General features: G+C 44.4%; 4 protein-coding genes across 7 annotated transcripts; 3 read left to right on the top strand and 1 right to left on the bottom strand.

Annotated features, from left to right (window-relative positions):
* Positions 1-56: 56 nt before the first annotated feature.
* Positions 57-1476, top strand: LOC9645949 (MOB kinase activator-like 1A). 2 transcript variants are annotated; one of them, XM_002969937.2, is made up of 7 exons: positions 57-194; positions 346-394; positions 496-604; positions 710-803; positions 857-990; positions 1051-1214; positions 1269-1476. In XM_002969937.2, the coding sequence occupies exons 1-7, from the start codon at positions 172-174 to the stop codon at positions 1341-1343; spliced, it is 648 nt and encodes a 215-aa protein (XP_002969983.1). In that variant the 5' UTR covers positions 57-171; the 3' UTR covers positions 1344-1476. The 2 variants fall into 2 exon arrangements, with proteins under 2 accessions (XP_002969983.1, XP_024530359.1); XM_024674591.1 differs by lacking the exons at positions 57-194; positions 346-394 and having other exon boundaries at positions 496-590.
* Positions 1477-1611: 135 nt separating this feature from the next.
* LOC112346299 (pentatricopeptide repeat-containing protein At1g09410, mitochondrial-like) lies at positions 1612-3264 on the top strand. Its single transcript, XM_024674936.1, has 3 exons — positions 1612-2324; positions 2415-2936; positions 3114-3264. The coding sequence occupies exons 1-3, from the start codon at positions 1612-1614 to the stop codon at positions 3262-3264; spliced, it is 1386 nt and encodes a 461-aa protein (XP_024530704.1).
* A 1611-nt stretch (positions 3265-4875) lies between these two features.
* Positions 4876-15333, top strand: LOC112346298 (pentatricopeptide repeat-containing protein At4g02750-like). Its single transcript, XM_024674935.1, has 2 exons — positions 4876-6458; positions 15221-15333. Exons 1-2 carry the CDS (start codon positions 5057-5059, stop codon positions 15331-15333), a joined length of 1515 nt encoding a protein of 504 aa, XP_024530703.1. The 5' UTR covers positions 4876-5056.
* LOC9645947 lies at positions 14587-20265 on the bottom strand. Of its 3 annotated transcripts, XR_002992341.1 has the most exons (28): positions 20124-20265; positions 19770-19942; positions 19658-19722; positions 19321-19603; positions 19205-19271; positions 19000-19153; positions 18775-18942; positions 18617-18727; positions 18351-18560; positions 18202-18303; positions 17914-18144; positions 17785-17865; positions 17642-17734; positions 17407-17592; positions 17201-17350; positions 17054-17146; positions 16938-17009; positions 16773-16890; positions 16547-16725; positions 16393-16489; positions 16242-16346; positions 16085-16191; positions 15948-16025; positions 15804-15899; positions 15653-15748; positions 15376-15601; positions 15116-15312; positions 14587-15035 (listed from the first exon to the last, which is right to left on the bottom strand). XR_002992341.1 is itself a non-coding variant. In XM_024674589.1 (26 exons), exons 1-26 carry the CDS (start codon positions 20126-20128, stop codon positions 15413-15415), a joined length of 3309 nt encoding a protein of 1102 aa, XP_024530357.1. In that variant the 5' UTR covers positions 20129-20265; the 3' UTR covers positions 15314-15412. The 3 variants fall into 3 exon arrangements, 2 of the variants coding, with proteins under 2 accessions (XP_024530357.1, XP_024530358.1); XM_024674589.1 differs by lacking the exons at positions 14587-15035; positions 15116-15312 and having other exon boundaries at positions 15314-15601; XM_024674590.1 differs by lacking the exons at positions 14587-15035; positions 15116-15312 and having other exon boundaries at positions 15314-15601; positions 20142-20265.
* Positions 20266-20357: the final 92 nt, after the last annotated feature.

The following is a 20357-nucleotide window of genomic DNA, read 5'->3' as shown; positions in this document are numbered from 1 at the left end:
GACGTGGACAGTACGGCCGAGATTTCCCTTGCACGCATATAAAAGTTTTTTTTAACACTGTAGCAATCCTAATCATTCGCTCGAGCTCAAGAACAGCGGGCGAGCGAGCGCGGCGCCACCGATCGATCGCTCTCGTCGTCGCCGAATTTCGACACGGCCGCGTTTCGCGCCATGAGCCTCTTCGGGCTGGGCAGGTATTTCGATCGATTCTCCTCTTCTTGGAGCTGGCGCTGCAAGATTTCGCTTGCCCTTCCATCGCGCCATTGCCCGATCCCGGCATTGCTTGCTTCTCTCTCCCGCAATTAGGGCTACATTGAGCTAATGCCTGTGGCGCTGCTCTCGCAGGAATCAGCGTACCTTCCGGCCTAAAAAGAGCGCTCCCTCTGGAAGCAAGGTGAGTAGCAAAGAAAGCTATCGGGCTTTATCATTCTCCTTTTACTTTGCTGGTTGCGCGAAGAACTTAAGCTCATTGGTTTGCTTTTTCTTTTTTATCAGGGTGCCCAGCTTCGCAAGCACATTGATGCCACTTTAGGGAGTGGTAACCTGAGAGAAGCAGTCCGGTTACCTCCCGGAGAAGACTTAAACGAATGGTTGGCCATCAACAGTAATCTCGTTCTTCCCTCGCTGCGTTTTTTTTTTTTTTTTGTTGTTGTTGTTGTTCTTGCTCGTATTCCAGGTTTTGAGCTAACTTCAAGTCTTTGCTATGCAGCGGTGGACTTTTTCAATCAGGTGAATCTTCTCTACGGGACGTTGACGGAGTTTTGCACGCCAGAGAATTGTCCAACCATGTCTGCTGGACCGAAGTAAGCTTGGACAGTGACTCGCTCGCTCGTGAATTCTCACTTTAATTGCGTAGATACGAGTATCGATGGGCCGATGGCATTCAAATAAAAAAGCCCATTGAAGTCTCGGCTCCGAAGTACGTCGAGTATCTTATGGATTGGATCGAAGGCCAGCTCGACGACGAAGCGATCTTTCCCCAGAAACTTGGTACGTCTGTTTGGTGATTGGGAGAAAGTGGCATCTAAAGACTTGTCTTATCTTCTGCAGGCGCACCGTTTCCTCCCAACTTCAAGGAGGTTGTAAAGACCATTTTCAAAAGATTATTCCGGGTATACGCCCACATATACCACTCGCATTTCCAGAAGATTGTCAGCCTCAAAGAAGAGGCTCACCTAAATACTTGCTTCAAACACTTCATCTTGTTCACATTCGTAAGTATCACTTCATTGAAAGTTTTGAGACTTACTAAGTGATTCATTTGACAGGAATTCAACCTCGTCGAAAAGAAGGAGCTCGCACCACTGCAAGAGCTCATCGATTCTATACTGATACCGTACTAAGCACTGAGCTTCTGGCGTACCAGGTTAAAAATTTTGTGTTTTTGATGACTTTGGGGCTTGTGTATATATATAAGCTATTCTACCTCTTCTCAAGGTGAGGAAGAGATGAAAATAACGAAGCTGGATTCTTTTCTTCCCAGGCTCTTGGTTGGAGTGGCTTGATATGTTCGCTGCGGTGACATTCGAAGAGTTGGTCTCGATCATAAGTTCATGCCGGATACTCTGGGAAGCCAAGCATGTCCACTCCCGGGTTGTGCAAAGCGAACACATGGCTCACTCGGGACTCTACCTCTCCAACATGCTCCTTCAGATGTATGGGAAGTGCCGAAGTGTGGAGGACTCGAGACTGGTATTCGACGGGCTCCCTTACAGGAACAGTTTCTCATGGACGCTGATGATGACCGCCTATGGCCAGAACGGGCACGCTCGAGAGGCAAGACAGGTGTTCAACGACATGCCAGAGAAGAACTTGGTGGCCTGGACAGCGATGGTTACAGCTTATGCAGAGAACCGAAGAGTGGACGAGGCAAAGCTGGTGTTTGATGCAATGCCGGCTCGGAACCAGGTGTCTTGGAACGGGATGCTCTCGGCCTATGCCCAGAACGGGCATGCAGACGAGGCCAGGGACGTGTTTGAGGCGATGCCGGAGAGGAACTTGGTCGGGAGCACGACCATGGTGGTGGTTTTCGGGAGCTCGGGCCGGGTGGACGAAGCCAGGGTGGTGTTTGATGGGATGGAGGAGACCGACGTTGTGGCCTGGACAGCTCTCCTGGACGCGTACGCTCAGAACGGGCATCTTTCCGCGGCCAAGGCAGTGCTGGAGGCGATGCCGGAGAGGAACGAGGTGTCGTGGACGGCCATGTTTGGAGTGCTGGCCGAGAGCGAGAGCCTGGAAAGCCTCATGGAGCTGTTCGTCCAGATGCCCGAGCACAACGTTGTAACTTGCACGGCAGCCGTGGTGGCGCACGCCAGGGACGGGGAGTTTGGCGAGGCCGAGGAGCTCTTCGCCGCCATGCCGGAGAAGAACCTCGTGTCGTGGAACGCGATGCTGGCGGCGTACAACCAGAGCAGGGATCTCGCCGGTGCCAAGAGCTTGTTCGACGCGATGGTGGAGAGGGACGCTCTCTCGTGGAGCTCGATGGTCATCGGCTATGGCCAAGCCGGGGACTTGGCGAGCTCACGGAGGCTGCTGGAGCGGTGCCCGGAGAGGCAGCACGGATCGGTGTGGAACGCGATGCTCGCCGCGAAGGCGCACAACAGCAGGGAGGTGGAGGAGACTGTGGGAGTTCTTCGCGAGATGGAGGCCGAGGGGGTGGCGGCGAACGAGACGTCGCTGGTTTCGGTGATGGCGGCTTGTAGCCAAGCCGGGGACGTGGGCGGTGCTTGGAGCTGGATGGTGGCGATGGTGGAGGATCGGTGGCTGAGGCCACACAAGCAGCACTTTTCGTGCGTGGTGGACGCGCTGGGACGAGCGGGGCGAGTGGGCGAGGCGGAAGATCTCGTGGCGGCCATGCCGTTTGTTCCAGATGATGTGGACTGGCGGTGCTTGGTGGGGGCTTGCAAGAGGCACCTTGACGCCGGGCGCGCCGCCAGGCACGCCGCCAAGCTGGAGAGGGTCAACTCGGCGGCGCCATACGTCCTTGTGTCCACGGCCATGAAATGGCAGTCAATGCCGGTCAAATAAGCTTAGGGTTTATTATAATAAATACTTGCTTCACATTCTTTTCCTAGTTAAAAAATTCGAAAACAGGTATGGATTCTTTTCTTCAGGTGCCCCAAGAGGCAGCATGGATCAAAAACAGTAGAAAACTCTGTTGCTCTTGAGATGGAGGACACATCCAGGTATATTCTAGGAGCATCTTCAGTTGTGACAGGCTGGAACTACCAAGAAGTTGGGGATGTGACAATGCAAGGGCAATAGAGCTGAGGGCTTTGATGGGAAGACTGGGAGTGGCGAGTGTGACAAATATGAGACTTTGCAGTATGTAATTGCCAAGATTCAACATTTCAGAAAGAGATTTTATCTCAAAGTTATGGAAGATTTAACCAAAGTTTTGGTATAATCAGTGAAAAAAGATTGCGTGCACACAACTTTCATACAATTATTTATGTCTACCAGTACGAAATAATTTTCTATATCGTAAACCTAATCTTCCAAAACCTGATAATCCCACATGCTTTTAAAATTGGGTAGTTTTGAAGGCTTGAACTTTGAAATTTATACAACCAAAGGTGGTTGCAAAATTTCATCATCCTCAGAACTTAAAAAGGAATTTAGTTGTTTAGATCTAGTTGGTTTAGTTGCTTTAGCTTTTTTTTTTTCCTCTTTTTGTTCTCTTTCTTAATTTCTCTTCACAAATTCTTAATCTCAACTTCCTGAGCCTTACACTTTAGTGCTATAGCATCTGGCTCTTTCTTTTTTGACTCAGCCTCAGCCTCTTTTAACTCAGCCTTAACCTTTTCTACAACATTTTTAGCAGAAGTTTCATCACTATAATTCTCTACAAAAAGACTCTTTAAATGTTTTTGAAACTTATGTTTGTCCTATATTGAAAAACTTAACTCACTTGATTAATCATGTTCCAATGAAAGATCCAAATCAAAACAAATTCTACTTCATTGATAACTTTCATAAAGAGAGTATATAGTAACACTTGCATCATTCTCAGTCTATAAAGAGTTTGGAGGAACTCTTTAATATAATTCATCAACTTGACAATGTCTTTCAGCATCATTTTCAATTGTTAGAAATAAAATTTTATGCAAACATTTTTTATGTCATAGCGAGAAGCAAAACTTAAATGAAAAACAACCTCAAATTCATCCATGGTACACACTAGTGGTTTTTATCCATACAAAACTCTTCAAGTCAATTCCACCACTAAAGACCTACATTATGCAAAACCATTGAAATAGCCATTAAAGCTTATACATTTGGAATCTTTTAATTTCACCTTCTCACCACCAGAATTTATCTTGTCTAAGTGTTTGATAGTGTGGGCACAGCTGTCCTTGGGCTTACTTGATAAAGAGGACGTTCTCATCAGCTACACACACAAGAAACAATGTAAAATAAGAAAAAAAACACCATCAAAGCTAGTTATGCATGCCGTCCTTGAGTTGGTTTTCTATAACACGCAACTGGAATGTGTGAGATCATAGTCTCCAATGGAAAGATTCTGACCACGACCAGCAATGGATCATTGCAGGCACAAGCTCCAGAAACAAGGGATGGATATGAAGCTTGGAGTCTGCAAAATGCAGGATGCGTAAGATCAAGTCTCCATAGATCCTGTCAAGCTTAACACGTTTGACGAGAGAACATCCAAGGCTGCTAGATCGTTTCTGGCCGTAACGAGAGATGGATATGAAGCTTGGAGTCTGCAACATGCTAGGATGCGTAAGATCAAGTCAACCTGGTCTTCAAAGATCCCGAGCTTACCACGTTTGGTCATACGAAAATAATCCAAGGCTGTTAGATATCGTTGCTGGTGCAAGCTCGAGGAGCAAGAGATGGATATAAATCTCCGAGAATATTGTGTACCGCTCTTGACAAATGCTGTGCCAGAAATTTGACAAGAAAGGAGCTGCGATCCAAGTGGAATGCTCGATTGATGAGAAACGGCGTGAAGGCTATTCTATATGTGTTTAAACAATAAGGCGGGAAAAATCCCAAAGAGGCTCTTTTCTTTTTCTTTGGATGCCATGCTACCATGGATACAAATGCCTGTGCACAACTAATAAGGTCTTGTGAGTCCCTGGCACAGGCAAGAGCCATCCATGCTTATATTTCAAAGAGCCTGCATGCTGCCAGTGACAACTACAGATACCTCTCCAATTTGTTGGTCCAAATGTATGGAAGGTGTGGAAGTGTCGAAAGCGCCAGAGGCGTCTTTAACGAGATCGTCAACAAGAATTCATACTCCTGGGTGCTGATGATCTCCGCACTTGCCGCAAATGGGCATTTTGAAGAGACCAAAAGGTCTCTCAATGCAATGCCTCAGCAAAACCTTTTCGCATGGAACACTATTTTAGTCGCTTATGCGCAAAACGATCATTTGGAAGAGGCTAAAGCTGTTTTTTTTGAGATGCCCCTGCAGAATCTTATTTCATGGACTGCCATGCTCGAAGCATATGCCGGATCTGGGCATTTGCTGAACGCAAGAAACCTCTTTCACTCCATGCCGGAAAGAGATCTCGTTTCATTGACTGTTATTATAAGTTTACTCGGTCAGAAAGGCCATGCGGAAGAAGCAAAATTTTTATACGACGAGACCCCTTTGCAAGACTTCGTGTCAAGAACAGCTATGCTTGGAGCATATGCCCAGAACGGGCATCTGGAAGCAACAAAGAGAATGTTTGACACAGCTCCGGAGTGGAACTTGGTCTCTTGGAATGCACTGCTCACGGCATATATCCACAAGAAGAGACTCGAGGATGCAAAGTGTTTCTTCGATAGCAGCCCGGAGAAGAACATGGTAACTTGGACAGCCATGCTGGTGGCTTACTCGGAGAACGACCACCTGGAGCTCGCCAAGAACATCTTCGACGGGATGCCCGAGAGGAGCACCGTGTCTTGGACAGCGATGGTGTCCGCCTATGCCCAGGCTTGGTATATGGACGACGCAAAGTTCCTGTTTGTGGAGATGCCGGAGCACAACTCCGTGTCCTGGAACGTGCTGCTCACGTCGTTTGCTCGCAACGGGCTGCTAGGAGAGTGCCGGAGAGTCTTCGATTCGTCTCCACAGCACTGGCAGGACACGGCGCTGTGGAACGCGATGATGACGACGTATGCCCAAAACGGGCACTCGGAGGAGTGCATGGAGCTCTTCAAGGTCATGGAAGTTGAGGGCGTGATGCCCAACGAGACCTCTTTCACTTGCGCGCTGCTTGGCTGCAGCCATCTTGGAGATTTAGAAGCTGGCCTGGAGTTTTTTGTGTCCATGACTGGTGACCATGATCTAAGACCGAACAAGCACCACTTTAGCTGTATGATCGACATACTCGCCCGATCTGGGCATCTGGAAAACGCTCGAGAGCTTGCCTGGAGTATGCCGTTTGTCCCTGAGGCTATGGACTGGAACTGCTTGCTTCTGGCCTCGAAGAGTCACAGTGATATGAAGACCGGGAGCAAAGCAGCTAGACACGCTCTCGAGGCTGGTTCCAAGAGCTCGACTCCATATGTGATGCTATCGACAACAATGCGAATGAGAAGATGAAAAGGAAGCTGCACAAACCAAAGATATGAAAACACTCACATTCTCTAGCGGAGAAAATTTGGCTGGAGTCACTTTAGCAACTTGTATTGTCTCTTGAGAAACTGTGAGGCAAAAGCAGTGTGTTTGTCGCTTGCAGCTCGAATCCCCACTGGACGTTGCCACCTAGTTGCACTTGCTTTACAAAAAGTTCTCACCTTAATGATAATTAGAATATCCGGGAAATTCTAGAATATTTATCAATCTAAAATTCAAAGCCTGATCATATTTCCAGTAAGTTCTCTAGATAAGTGATGGAAGTGAGTAATTGTGCAGGGCTTCCATCGGAGGCCAGCTCTGGTTAATGAGAGCTGTATGTTCTCGGCTACTGGGAACAGCCGAGTTCGTGCATTCTACATCTTGAATCCTCAAGGCCTGCTTGACATGATCAGTGTGTTCCACGAGAACAAAAAAGCTAGAATCTATGTGGGTGAGCAAATCATTTTCTCCTTTTCTTCAGGAGTATTGATCCACAGAACGATTGTATGGACTTGGATCCTTTGCTAGAAATGTTCCTAAGTAAAAATAAATTCAATGATAATACAATATTTATGTTCTTGAATAAGGACAATGTCCGAAAGGAAAACTTTTAATACCTCATAAATAATGACAGTATTAAACTTTTTACAATTAATAGAGTGTTTAACATAATTTCTCTTTTCTTCTTCAGTGCTTCATTGTTTTTATATGTAATTTTGTTGTCTTCCTTTCTCCCAACGAGGAACTTCTGACATGTAGAGATTCATATTGTAAAGATCCAGACCGATCTCATTGGATTGATCCATGAAAGATAGAGGGGAAAAAGGAAGGGAAAGAAAAAGTAGAAGATCCATGATAAAACCTTCCATATGCTCTTCCTCCTTTTACCCAGTACTTGCATACAAGCCCACCCTACTATACATGCTCACTCGGTATATCACCATACACCTCTGCTTCCACTGTGTAATCTGACTGAGCACCTCCTAACATCACATCCCCTCTTGAAAGGATCCGTTGGTCCCTCAGCCTCTACTGGCAAAACTGGATTCCACTGAAAGAGATCGCAGAGTAACTCATGCTGGTCCCGAGTAACCCACGTATCCATAGTAGAATCTATGCCCACCCAGCGAATTGAAAATGAGGAACTCGCCGATGGCGAAGGTTATGGTAAGACACATCAACCACCTTGTCGGGCTGAAGCAGGATCTGATCGTCACAAACTTGCTAAGGTAGCATTGATGACTGGAGGACCAACATGGAGTTTCAACTTGGAAACATGGAAGACATCGTGGATTCTGGATGCACCAGGAAGATGCAACCTGTAAGAAACCTCGTTCACACGCTCCATAACCTCGAAAGGGCCTAAAAACTTCGGGTGAAGCTTACAACGAGCAGTTGCGCGATAGCCCAGGGTGTGCCATTCCAGTCGAAACTTGACGTAGACCAATTCGCCCACCTGGAATTTCCAAAACGAATGGGACTTATCGGCGGAGACTTTCATGGCCTGGCAAACTACGTCCAGATGACGTTGCAGATGTTGCTGGAACTTCTCCATCTCATGAATATGGAGCAGCACGTTGGGGGAGCCAATTAAGTCACCTGGAACTGGAAACTTGCATACCTCTTGGCCATAAAGAGCAGTAAATGGGGGCATTCCAATGGCAGAATGGAAGGCCGTGTTATACGCAAATTCAGCACAAGGTAGCCGCTGAAGCCACGATCAAGGTTTGTCCAGAGTATAGCCACAAAGAAATCCCAAAGTTTGATTGGTGTGCTCCGTCTGGCCATCACTTCGAGGTGATATGTGCTGGAGAAATTTATCTTGATCCCCAGGTGCCGAAACGTGGACGACCAGAAAGTACTCATGAACGTGGTGTCCCGGTCAGAAACATTATCCACAGGCAAACCATGGTGACGGACCACCTCGAGCCAAAACACCTCTGCAACTTGCTGAGGTGGAAGTCGGGATAAATAGTGCCACCTTAGTGAACCGATCTACCACTACAAAGATAGAATCATATCCCCATACTTGTGGAAGGCCAGCAATTAAGTCCATAGAAATACTGTGGAAGGACGCAGAAGCCGATGGCAGTGGCAAAAGAAGTCTGGCCACTGTTTCTGCTTTCGTGACTTGGCAAACCTGACATTTGCGGATTGACGGACTTCACACTGCAGGCCAAAATCATTGCCAAATAGCAGCTATAGTTCCTTGGACACCAGGATGGCCAGCCAAGATACTGGAATGGCATTCTTGGAAAATATCCTTATGGAGATCATGATGAGCGTTGAGACCTGTGTGCCATAGAGGACTGTTGTGGTATGTATATTTATTGTGGGTATACTCCTCACTGGAACGAAAAGAATGCCAGATGGTTTCGAGCACTGGGTCAGAGTTGTAACCTTCCTGTATCTTGTCAATATATGCAGCTTCTCTTCTGGAAATGCTAGAAAACGAGGACGTTTCTGGTCACTTGAAGTGACGTGATAAAGCATCAGGAAGGATGTTACCTTTTCCTGGACGAAATTCAATCGAAAAGTTCAAAGCTTGGGGGAGTTCGACCCACCACTGCTGCTTCTTTGATAGGTGTTGTTGATCCAAGATAAACTTGAGACTGTAATGGTCTGTGGGGAGTAGAAAATGTCACGGGAGGAGATAATGTTGCCATCTCGCCTCCCAGTCTATGAGCAAGAGATGCTCACTGTTATCCATTCTATCTCGAGATAGCATGGATAACAGCAAGCATCTCTTGCTCATAGACTGGGAGGTGAGACTCTGAGATAGAAAAACACTGACTGTCGAAAGCGATAAAGTCGTCTCCCTGACGCAGCACTGCACCAACTCCTGCATCTGATGCATCAGTTTCAACAATGAATTGCTTTGCAAAATCTGGAAGAGAAAGGAGAGGTGCTGAAAGTAAGTGCTGCTTCAATATATCAAACGAAGTCTGCCATCTGACCATGAGAAGGCTGACGAACAAAGAATATATAGCATAAGGCCTCAATATAAGGCCAGCTGCACTAGACCTTTTCAGTCTTAGACAGCTTTTCCAAGTTCAAGTAGACCTGCGGAACATCCACCAGATGCAGAACAACATACTTTAGGTGGGGACTCTGGCTCGAGCAAACCTGGCAACGCTCCCTTGGCCCATCCAGCTAAGACATCTACTTTGCTAGCTCCAATGATTATACTGTAGGATTGACTTAAGTGTCTTGAAGACATGAAGTTAGGGAGATGCTTTTACTGTGGAGCAAAGTGGGGGTGGGGTTATTGACAAGTTTGCAAGGGGATAGAGTGTGTACAACTTAAGGGTTTATTTATCCAACTGTCTGACTATGTATATTCTTAGAATGTTACAGTTCTTTTTTTTACTCTGTGGTAATTTGGTACATTTATTTAAATTTTTCTTTACTTTGTTCAATAAAATAATGAATAAAGAATCTTTCACAATTTTTATAGTTGATTTAAAAATTTAAATTCCTACCAACTTCTACAACTATTTAATCCCTTCTATTTGAATGGAGCAATTTAATTAACTTGTGCCACGCTAAAACCATTTGGCTGCAAATGCAGAGTGAAGTCTCCATTGGGTCAACCTTAATTTTTTGAGTGATTAATGATTTAATCTTTTTTTTTTCAACCCTAAAAAATATTATTCAGTGACACAATAAAGTGTTTTTGAAAGTGCCTTAGACACCAATCAGTTTGTCAAGAAACATTATTTGGTGACCAAATGATGTATTTTAAATACCTTAAACAACAGTCAATCACTGAATGGTGTATTGGGCAACTTTGAAAAACACCATTTAGTACTAATTGGTGTTTTTGGGTTGTAAGAAAAACACCATTTAATACCAATTAGTGTTTTTGGGTTTAATTGGGAGCACACACCATTTCCAAGCACAATCACTGAGTTATCATTTTTGTTATGGAATACATATAAAGTCAAAGAGGCTCAAGCTCACATTTAGTGTTAATTTAGCATTAGCCACTGCCACTATTTTATCATTCAAGTATGTTGTGAGTGATTACATTGTTTATAAATCTTAAAAGGCTATATTTACTTGTGGTGATCTCCATATTTTTGTGAAGAGTAATTTTATTATTTTATGGCCAGCTTTTGAGAGACTTAAATGCTCAAACTTGAATAACTTATTTGATGAAATTGCATGATCTAGTTATGGTAGATCTTCTTTTGAATAAGGGATTTCTAGAAAAGTTTAAACATAAACTCCACAAACATCACGACCATGCAAAATGAGCAACATTTTGTGTTTAAAGAATATGATTAATAATATACATCTTTAAACCCTTCACTACATATTTTAAGTATATATTCTGATGTGATTGTTAGATTAGTTGCAAGGAGCAAATCGGGGCAAGTTGATGAGCATGCAATTTGAAATGAATGATGATGGAGACTTAGTTATAACACTGTTTAAAGACTTGGATTTGGAGCAAAAAAATTTCATATATGCATAGGCAAAGGGGACAGGAGCATGCTCGAGTGCTACAATCTCACTTCCCTCCTTTTTGGGGAGGCAAGCGTTTGTGTTAGTGGACTCTGGTGCGTCCCACTCCTTTATCAATGTCCAGATTGAGGATAGTGATACAACCAGCATCTGGAGCGAAATTGCCAAGAGGGGACTGATACGGGTGGATAGAGTTGATTCAGAGTTGATTTTTTTTCCTTCGTGGAAAACTTTCATGTGATGGAAATGGGGGCGGTTGATTGGGTTCACCTCCCCATAAAAGGCAGTGGCTGTGCAGTTGAGGCTTCACAAACTCCCCTCCATTCCACCTCCTGCCCTTCAAACGTGAAGGAAAGACGCTGATCCACAAAGTTGATGGTAACATTTGCACCCCCAAGAAGACGATGCGAGACAGTGGCTGCGAGCCTGACAAGCTTGCTTACAACATTCTCATCTCGGGCTTCTGCCAGTCTGGAAAAGTCGAGAAGGCAATCGAGGTGATGCAGCTGATGCTGGACCTGGTTTATGCCCAGAACTGGGATCTTGATGAGACGGAGTTTGTCTTTGCAAAGATGCCTTGTTGGGACCCGGTCGCATGGATGGCCATGCTTCAGGCACACTCTCAGAATGGAAAGCTTGAGATGGAAAAGGTACGTTTGACATCATGTCCACACGAACTGCTTTTTCATGGAACTGCCTTATTTCTGCGAATGGCATGTCCGGGCATTTGCGTAATGCCCGCGTTATCTTTGAGGAAATGCCTGTCCATGACAAAGTTTCATGGACAACTATGGTTTCTGGCTTTACCCAAAATGGCCAGCTTGAGGAGGGTATTAATCGAATGCCCAATCTCTACGCTTGGAATTCAATTATCCGGGGATTTTCCCAGAATGAGGACTGGAAAACCACACTGGAGCTCGTTGGCTCAATGCTCCTCGAAGGAGTGAGACCGAGCTACATCACTTACATGAGCATTCTCACAGCTTGCAATTACAAAGGCGTGGTCAACTCAGCAAGGGAGCACTTTGGGATCATGGTGGAAGCTCATGGCATTTTGCCGGTGGTCAAGCACTTCCACTGTTTGATAGATTTTCTGGGACGAGCAAGGTGGCTGGAGCAAGCCGAGGAGCTGCTCCACAGCGTGCCCTTTGCAGCCGACGAGATTGCTTGGACAACTTTGCTAGGGGCTTGTGCCGTCCATGGTGAGATTGAACGAGCAGCAAGGTATGCTCTTAGACTAAATCCTTGCAGCGGTGTTGCCTTTGCACTATGCTTGTCCAAAAGCGTGATTCTTATCATTTAGAGGAAGGAGAAGGATGGAAATCCAGAGAGCGTTGTGTCGCGTCGCATGAAGGTTTCCATAGGTGAACCTGCGAAAGGATTATTGAGACACATTTGTGAATTGTAAACATGAACATTATATTGTCCTCATAGGGGCTATGCTAGGAGGCATGGTTGATCGGGATATGATATGTTCTTAGACTTATGAGTAGTATTGGGCCTGGGAAATCTAAACTAAAAAGTTTATATCCTGGTTTAGCCACATGCACTTGTGCATTTGTGCCTCCTTCCACTTGGTGCCATTGGCTGGGAGCAATTGAAACCTTCTGCACATGGAAATAAGTTGCCAGAAAGTAATAAATTGCTATAAGCCCTGGTTTTAAGTACCTGGTTTACAGGTGTGCCTTTGGAAAGATTGATTTTTTCTTTGTTTTTAATATCGATGGTTAGTGGGTCCATAGTTTATGGACCCTTGACTGGCAGCAGGAAGATTGTGAGTAGAAGGAGCCAGTCTGATATCTTGCAAGATGCCTCCTCGTTTTTTTGCAGTAGCTAATTTAACATTTCATAGGATGGAGTATGAATATGCATACTAGATGGGCAAAAACATGTTTCAAATGATCAACACAGCTATACCATCATCTTTGCTTTTTATATTTTATGGAGGAAGCCTAACAAAGCAAAAGACACTATGGACAGAATAATGACTTTGAAATATATATATATTTATAAATATACTTTAAGCTGGTTATAAGTCTGGTTAAAGGAATTAGTTAATATAAATTTTTCTAATATTATTTAGGTAGATGGAAATAGATTTTATTTAGGTCAATAGCTGCAAGTATGTGGATTATATATTATTTTCTCTTATTTTACTTTGAAAACAGTATTAATATATTCTATTATATATTGATAGTGTTATTATATTATATTAAATAAAATACTATTGGGAGGTCCAAGTGTACAACTAAAATGCCATATATTGAATTAATTTCAATCTGAACTCCTCACTTTTGTATATAAACTAGGGGTTTTTGGTTAATTAATATGCACATATCTATATTCCCTACATTCATATTGGTGGTAACTTTGATTGTTCCTAGGGAGTGCTTAAATTTGGGATTTTAATTTAGATATTTTTAAGTCATGCATTGTTACTTTTCCCTAAGTTAGAAATAACTCAAAAGTATGATAAGTTTGTTTAAAATATATAAACTCCTTTTCCAAACTAGACATAATGCCATCATACTCTAGTGAGACACATTTAATATTCCACTTTATCACTTGGTCATCTTTGCTAACTATAACATCTTAAGAATGAAATCCACATTTCCGAGATAAAAAATCTCCATTAATGTGATTTTGCCCAATTAACATTTTTAACCCCTCTACACAATCATCAAAATGTTGACTAAAGGTATTTGCACTTTCTACCCTATACAGAAAAACTCTTCTTATCACCAAGTTATGCATTTTGGCAAAATAAAGTTTTCATCACTTTTTCTATATAGTGAAATTTACACTTTTAACTATTGCAAAGCATACCCTTTAGCCCTTTAACCTCTTCTTTACTAATGTCTTCTCATCTAAACTTTGTCATGAGTTGCCTCAATCATAAAGTATGAAGCATCTGATTATGCTAGAGCCAAAGATTAAGACAATCTACCCATTTCACGTATGCAGATCCCTATGCATGATGTTCTTGCTATGGAGCCAGACCAAGGCCTGCAGCAAGGCAATCAAGTGTGCTTTTCTTGGTTCGCATATAAAGCCTTCTCAACGAACGGGATCAAAGCGTACATGGAACACACACTCGTTGCCTTGATATCATTTGGGTACGTCTTCACCATTTTGTCCAAGTAGAATTCCAAAGTTTTCCCACTCGGTCATGCTCCACATAGGCAGAACACTCGAACCTGAACATTGACAGATTAGTTCCAGGTTGTAGACCTTCAGGCAAGTGATGAAGATTCCCAAGCGACCTTCTGCAGTCCTTATATATCAAACGTTTGTAGATCCGGCCAGTGTGTTGGATAGAGGACACAGAACGTGCTCTAGGGAATAGAAGCACCGGAAGGCCAGCCATGGTTATCCACCAGTTCATCTGCAGGATCTCCTGGTGTACCATCTTCCCCCGTCTCCTCGCCCTTGAATAGGACGTAGCCATCGCCAAATGCGTAGACATCATCTACCTCAACAAGCTCTCCGAGGTCTTGTTCCTCAAGTAAATGAAGAGAAGAAGAGCGGAAGCTACGATGGACAAGGATGACTCTCAGGATAATCATATATATCATAGCTATATATACATGATGAAGAAACACGCCTCTAGCCTACACCTGGATCAGTGAAGTGGCACTCCTGCCACCTAGGATCATGTCATAGAGAGCGTATACCTCAACAGTAAACGACTATCTGCCCATAGAAGAAAGGCACTGGTTCTGTGAAAAGTGCATCGTATCCTCTGTACCCTGGGCGAGCGACGGTGCCCGGGTATTGTGGAGATGCCGGAGTAAGCACTGGGCGCGATGCTGACGACGTATGCCCAAAATGGACACTCGGGAGAGTGCATCGAGCTCTTGAAGGCCATGGAAGTTGAGGGCGTGAGGCCCAACGATACCTCTTTCACTTGTGCGCTGCTTGGCTGCAGCCATTTTGGAGACTTAGAAGCTGGCCTGGAGTTTTCGTGTCCGTGACTGGTGACCATGATCTGACGCAAAACAAGCACCACTTTAGCTGTATGATCGACATACCGGCCCGATCTGGGCATCTGGAGAAACGAGAGCTTGCCTGGAGTATGCCGTTTTTCTGGACTGGAACTGCTTGCTTCTGGCCTCGAAGAGTCACAGTGGAACGAGTAAAGCAGCTAGATACGCTCTCGAGGCACGTATGGAGGAACGAGTAAAGCAGCTAGATACGCTCTCGAGGCGCTCGACTCCATACGTGATGCTATCCACAACAATGCGAATGAGAAGATGAAGGAGAAGCTGCACAAACCAACGTTTTGATTTCGAGTAAAAAGTATACATTTGCGAGATAGAAACACTCACGTTCTCTAACGGAGAAAATTTGGCTGGAGTGATGTGATCAAGCCGTTGACTTTGGCAACTTGTACTGTCTCTTGAGAAACTGTGAGGCGTCGTCGTCCATGCGGTGGCAAAGTATTCTAAGCAGTGTGTCTGCGTCGCTTGCAGCTCGAATCCCCGTCCGCTGGACGCTGGTACCGCTTGCCATCCGATCGCTTGCTTTACGAAAGTTCTCGATTAACACATATGTCTGCCGCAACGCAACAAATTTGATCACGACATGAGCAAAAACGAGGTGCACCTCAAGTCGATATAGCTCGATAATCTGTTGTGCAGGGGCAGCAGCATTTTCGACAACTCCCCTCTGAAGACCTTCCCCTTCGGCAATGAAGAAATTCTAGCAGAAACATCACAAGGCTTGCATGAGCGAGGACACGGTGAATCCTACAAACCTTCAACACTCTAAGATCGTGCTCCAGCATATCCACGTCATTATGGGAAAATGCACGCGAAGGGCCACCATCAAGAAGCACACGGATAAGACCTTCCTGCAAAGCCATTGTGGTGAGAATCAAAACCTCGTAGGAGTTTCTTACGATTGCAGCTTGCAAAAGGCCCAACACAAGTCTGTCTCTCAACGCTTCTACCACCATTTCAACAATTTGTCCCAGAATCTGGAAATATTAAGATCGAGTTAAAAACCGCGCAGTGGAGCACGTTTGAACGTTCTTACGGGATCAAGGTTGTTAACAACTTGTTCCATCCGTGCCTCCGTAACGCCTCCTTTATACAACCCATCGATGAATGGGTCTCGCATATCCCAGAAAATCAATTTTGTTCCTAAAAGAGCGTTAAGTCTCTGGTTGGAAAAAAGCACAGAGAATTCATACCTGTGAATTCACATATCTTGTCAATTGCTGCATTTGCTGCCTTTCGAGAACCATCAAATGAAGACGAGATTTCGTCAAGAGGCCTCACTCTTACATCTCCGTTTCCTGCAAATATGTAAGTAACGGGGAAATACATGATAAATATACTCACTTCCATTTGCCTCAGTTTTTGGTTTTATAGTTGATTTTCCAGAACGCCATCGATCTCGGATGTTGTCTTCTAGAACGTCCACTTGATTGAGTATATACTACAAAGGTAAAAATACTCAGTCCATGGGAACCATTAGTTCATGAAACAAACTCACGTAAATGGAATTAAGACGAACACATAGCCTGGACGTTGTGAGAAGTCTAATATCGTCCCCCCTCCTATCATCCGGTAGGCTAGGATCCACGAACCTCTTTTTCGAAAACATTTTCAAAGAAGTGTCTTTACCATAACGTGTCAAACTTGGTGGAGGAGGAATTAAATCAGCTTTGGTGCCTGCATTGAGAGAAATAAATAGAAACATACAAGCAATATCCACGTACCTAGCTGACCGACAATCTTATTGCAGTACAACTGTAGTGCATTGTCTAAGCCGTTTGTTAGACCTTTCAAAAGAGAAATTTTCATTGGAAGCTTCAAACCAAAAAATTGCTCAACGGTCTGCACTGAAAAGGTTAGAAGCAGAATTGAAAACAACGACAACAAACCTCGTCTATAATGCGAAAAACCTCAACGACTGATTCCCCCTGCCGCTTTTGCATGGACAAGGGCTCCCATTTCTACAGGCTACATGTCATGATTATAAAAAATACAATGTTTGTACCTCTTGACGAACAGTACGATCAACCCAGTCAGACAATCTGCTCAGTTGAGCGTTTACCCAACGCATGATAAGAGTTGCTGACAGATTTTCCACCTTCGAACAACAAAAGTTATCCGCATCGCAAATTAGAAAGGGTTGTCTACTCACCTCGTAAAAAGTCATTTGCTGGCGATAAACGTTGTTACCATCATCAACAGCTCCAACAAGTTCGGTCAAGTAGCGATCCAGGCTATCAGCAGCAGGAAGAACAGACGCAACGTCATCTGTCAAGTGAGATACACCGTCTAGAAATGGTTTCTAGGTAGAAACAGGTTACTTAGAAATGAAAGATGAATGAAAACCAAATCAGGTACCAGTTCTTTGTAGTACAGCGTATGCAAGAGAGAGCCAGTGATAGCTTTGGCTTGCGGTTGCCAGCGAGACAAAATGGGGGCAAAGGTTGAAGCATCTTTCCTGGCAAGAGCTTCCACATCTTCCGCGAGCAAAGCCAGAGGATGATCGTGCTCTGCTTCAGATTTAGCATCCACACCTTCCAAAGCCTATCAAAACTGTAAGTAGTATCACCTGGAGGAATAAATCATGACATACCCTCTCATAAGCGAGTTTTACTGAGGACCAAATATACTCCTCTGCCTGTTTAGCAATAGCTGCTTGATTTGCTGCCGACGTCATTCTCGTTATCTGAACAAAGAAAAATCAAACCTCCGAATTTATCTCTATCAAACGCTTACTTCGGTCTTTTCGTCCTCTTCTGCTATTAACCTTCCAGCGATCATAACCAACGTAATAAACTGTTCCATTTTCGCTGCGTCCTGCATCAAAATGTCATGGCTATAACAAAGAAAATGTCATGTAAGTACCTCGGAAAAATGCAGGTGGTAATCGTTAAGCCGCTTCTCTACCCAAGTCTTGATAGGCTCGACTATAGATTGAACAAAAGAAAGATCTTGGGACGTGCCATTCAAAACAATGGTAGACCGCAAGCTCTTCATATACGCTCTTTCTTGTGCGCTGCGTTGACTATCAGATGCTATTCTTTTCATTTGTTGTGCAGCATGTTGTAAAAGCGAGACTTCATCAGTGATGACAAACTAAATATACACACATGTAGTATCCAAGTTGACGTACAATGTGGAAAAAATGGTTACCTGACGGAAAAGGACCCATGTATAACAGGTGTTATGCACAGTTTGAGTGATTCCTAATATCTTCCATGTAGATTTGAGAAGCTCAAGGATCTCGTCTGCCTCCTGCAAAACCATATCGTAATAATTTCAACTAGAGCCTGTGAAATTACCTCGATTAGCTGTCCTTCATCCAGAATATCAAACGTACTGCTGAGCAACCTTTCGTAGATTCGAACGTTTAGATGATAGCCATCAGCCCAATGACAAACTTCCCCAATCTGATCCCCTCTGCTAGCTCTTTCTGCCAACGCTAATGAAACACCTCTTAACGCTTTCAAAGCCTCGGCATGTTGTGCTGGACCCGCGGGGGATGGTAGTGTCTACAAGCAACAAAGAAACAGCTTTCAGACATAAAAACGAGCCCTTTTTTTTTTACCTCTGCTTCCTCTATCTTAGCTATTAATGTTCTCAACTCGCCAGCTTGGCGATCATTGTGCTCTAAACTTACAGCAGGAAAATTGACAAGGCCTTCCTCTAGAAGATTTAGCTGTAACAAACTATGTCAGCTAAAAAACAAGTTTAACTTACATTTACCTGTCTTCTTTGCCAGCGTAGATGAACTTTCTTCTCCGTGAAATCTGCTCTCGAAATACCGCAAAGCAGTTCAAGTGGAATGAGTAAAGTGTCCATTCTTTTGCCCACCCTCCCGGCGGAAGAATGCAGCAAGGCTTCTCTTGTCCTTTTGTCGGAAGCCTCAGAAATCTGAAAACAGAGAAAATAAAATGCCCGTAGCTGTAATAAATGAAAACAAAAGAAAACCTCCAGCTGTGTACGCATTAGTTCCAGTAAACCAGCAAGCCCCTGTGCTTTTGTTGGCTCGGGTTTGTGCTTTTCGGACTTACTCCTGGTAAACTTCCTCACGAGCTTCATTTTTTTTTCCTCTTTCTTTTCCTTGGGCGGTGCAACAAGACCCCTGTTCCAGCCAGTATTAACGCTTAGATAACATATCAACTGTGAAACATACGCTGTCGCACCAACTGATGCAAGAAGAACTTCGTAAGCAGTCTCACGCAAATCATCCTCGGATAAACCTGAGAAATGGAGCTTTAGTAGTAAAATCTAAAAAGTAACACGACATACCAGTAGCAAAGGGAGGAAGTTTCAAAACGAGGTCACTCGCGTCATTTAGCTTTCTTCTTGACAGCTCCCCCGTCACCTCATTGTCATCTTCAAAATCATCAATCTCGTCATCAACGGAGATTTGCTGCGATGGAGTTGACTGTATAGATATAGACTTGGATAGCGATGATTTTGCGACTGGTGGACTCAATGCCGCAGGCGCAGGGACCGAGCGCATAGGAGGTGGACCTGAAACTTGCGGATCTGTAACGAGATAATAGATGTCACCCTTTAAAGAATTTGCCTGTAGAACCAGAAAACTTTTAGTGTGAATTAGCAGCACGTCACCAGAACATACCACCGCTGGAATGTGAGCATCATCGTGAAACTTTTTAATCGCCTCCGAAAGCTCGAGAATTCCACCTATCAGAAAAGCTATCTTTTAGAAAAGCAAAAGCATTCAACCTCACCTTTCTTCGCGCATTCCAGGATATAATCAATGCTAACTTGCTCTAGATCAATATCGTCAAGAGTGACAGCTCCGGGAGGCATGACCACCTTGCGGAAAATGCTAGCCGATAGAATGAACGAGAGAAGTTCCCTCCTGTCACGCCGGTACCTCTGGAGTAGCATCTCTTGACTCCTAAGAACATCACATCACACATTCTTATAGGTAAGTCTCCAATAACGCAAAACTAAGCACTGAACTCTACATTCTAGGACCAATTCTTCCGCCATAGACCGCCTGGATCTAGCCTGATCTTGCCGAAAATCTCACACCCGGTGTATGCGCAATGCAGGAATTCTAGTCTGAGCTCACTCACCCCATAGCTGCTGCGCACCGAAAGATTTCGCTCCTCTAAAGCGCGCCAAGACGCCGCTATCCACGCGCGCGTCCACAAACCCTATGCCAGAGCTCCAGGGCGCTCCCTTCCTTCCAGGTCCTATAAAAGAATGTGGAAGAAGAACAGGCGGAAGAAGACCTGACGTGGTGTCCACAGTGGACAGGCCACGTCACTGTGACTACGACACATCAGCGGATAGCGTGGGTTAGGGCT

Source organism: Selaginella moellendorffii, unplaced genomic scaffold, assembly GCF_000143415.4.
Source record: "Selaginella moellendorffii unplaced genomic scaffold, v1.0 SELMOscaffold_13, whole genome shotgun sequence".
Lineage (NCBI taxonomy): Eukaryota > Viridiplantae > Streptophyta > Lycopodiopsida > Selaginellales > Selaginellaceae > Selaginella > Selaginella moellendorffii.
The sequence above is the reverse complement of the archived record's forward strand: the minus strand, read 5'-3'. Positions and strand labels throughout refer to the sequence as shown.

Excerpts from the sequence above, each read along its gene's own strand:
- LOC9645949 (XM_002969937.2), top strand. The coding sequence starts at position 172 with ATGAGCCTCTTCGGGCTGGGCAG. Across the intron at positions 195-345 it reads AGCCTCTTCGGGCTGGGCAG|GAATCAGCGTACCTTCCGGC; the intron begins GTATTTCGATCG and ends CTGCTCTCGCAG. Across the intron at positions 804-856 it reads ACCATGTCTGCTGGACCGAA|ATACGAGTATCGATGGGCCG; the intron begins GTAAGCTTGGAC and ends TTAATTGCGTAG.
- LOC112346299 (XM_024674936.1), top strand. The coding sequence starts at position 1,612 with ATGGCTCACTCGGGACTCTACCTCTCCAACATGCTCCTTCAGATGTAT. Across the intron at positions 2,325-2,414 it reads GCGCACGCCAGGGACGGGGA|GGATCTCGCCGGTGCCAAGA; the intron begins GTTTGGCGAGGC and ends CAACCAGAGCAG. Across the intron at positions 2,937-3,113 it reads GACGCCGGGCGCGCCGCCAG|GTGCCCCAAGAGGCAGCATG; the intron begins GCACGCCGCCAA and ends TCTTTTCTTCAG.
- LOC112346298 (XM_024674935.1), top strand. The coding sequence starts at position 5,057 with ATGGATACAAATGCCTGTGCACAACTAATAAGGTCTTGTGAGTCCCTG. Across the intron at positions 6,459-15,220 it reads GGCCTCGAAGAGTCACAGTG|GAACGAGTAAAGCAGCTAGA; the intron begins ATATGAAGACCG and ends GCACGTATGGAG.
- LOC9645947 (XM_024674589.1), bottom strand. Across the intron at positions 17,735-17,784 it reads AAGAGGACGAAAAGACCGAA|ATAACGAGAATGACGTCGGC; the intron begins GTAAGCGTTTGA and ends TTCTTTGTTCAG. Across the intron at positions 16,726-16,772 it reads TAAGATTGTCGGTCAGCTAG|GCACCAAAGCTGATTTAATT; the intron begins GTACGTGGATAT and ends CTCTCAATGCAG.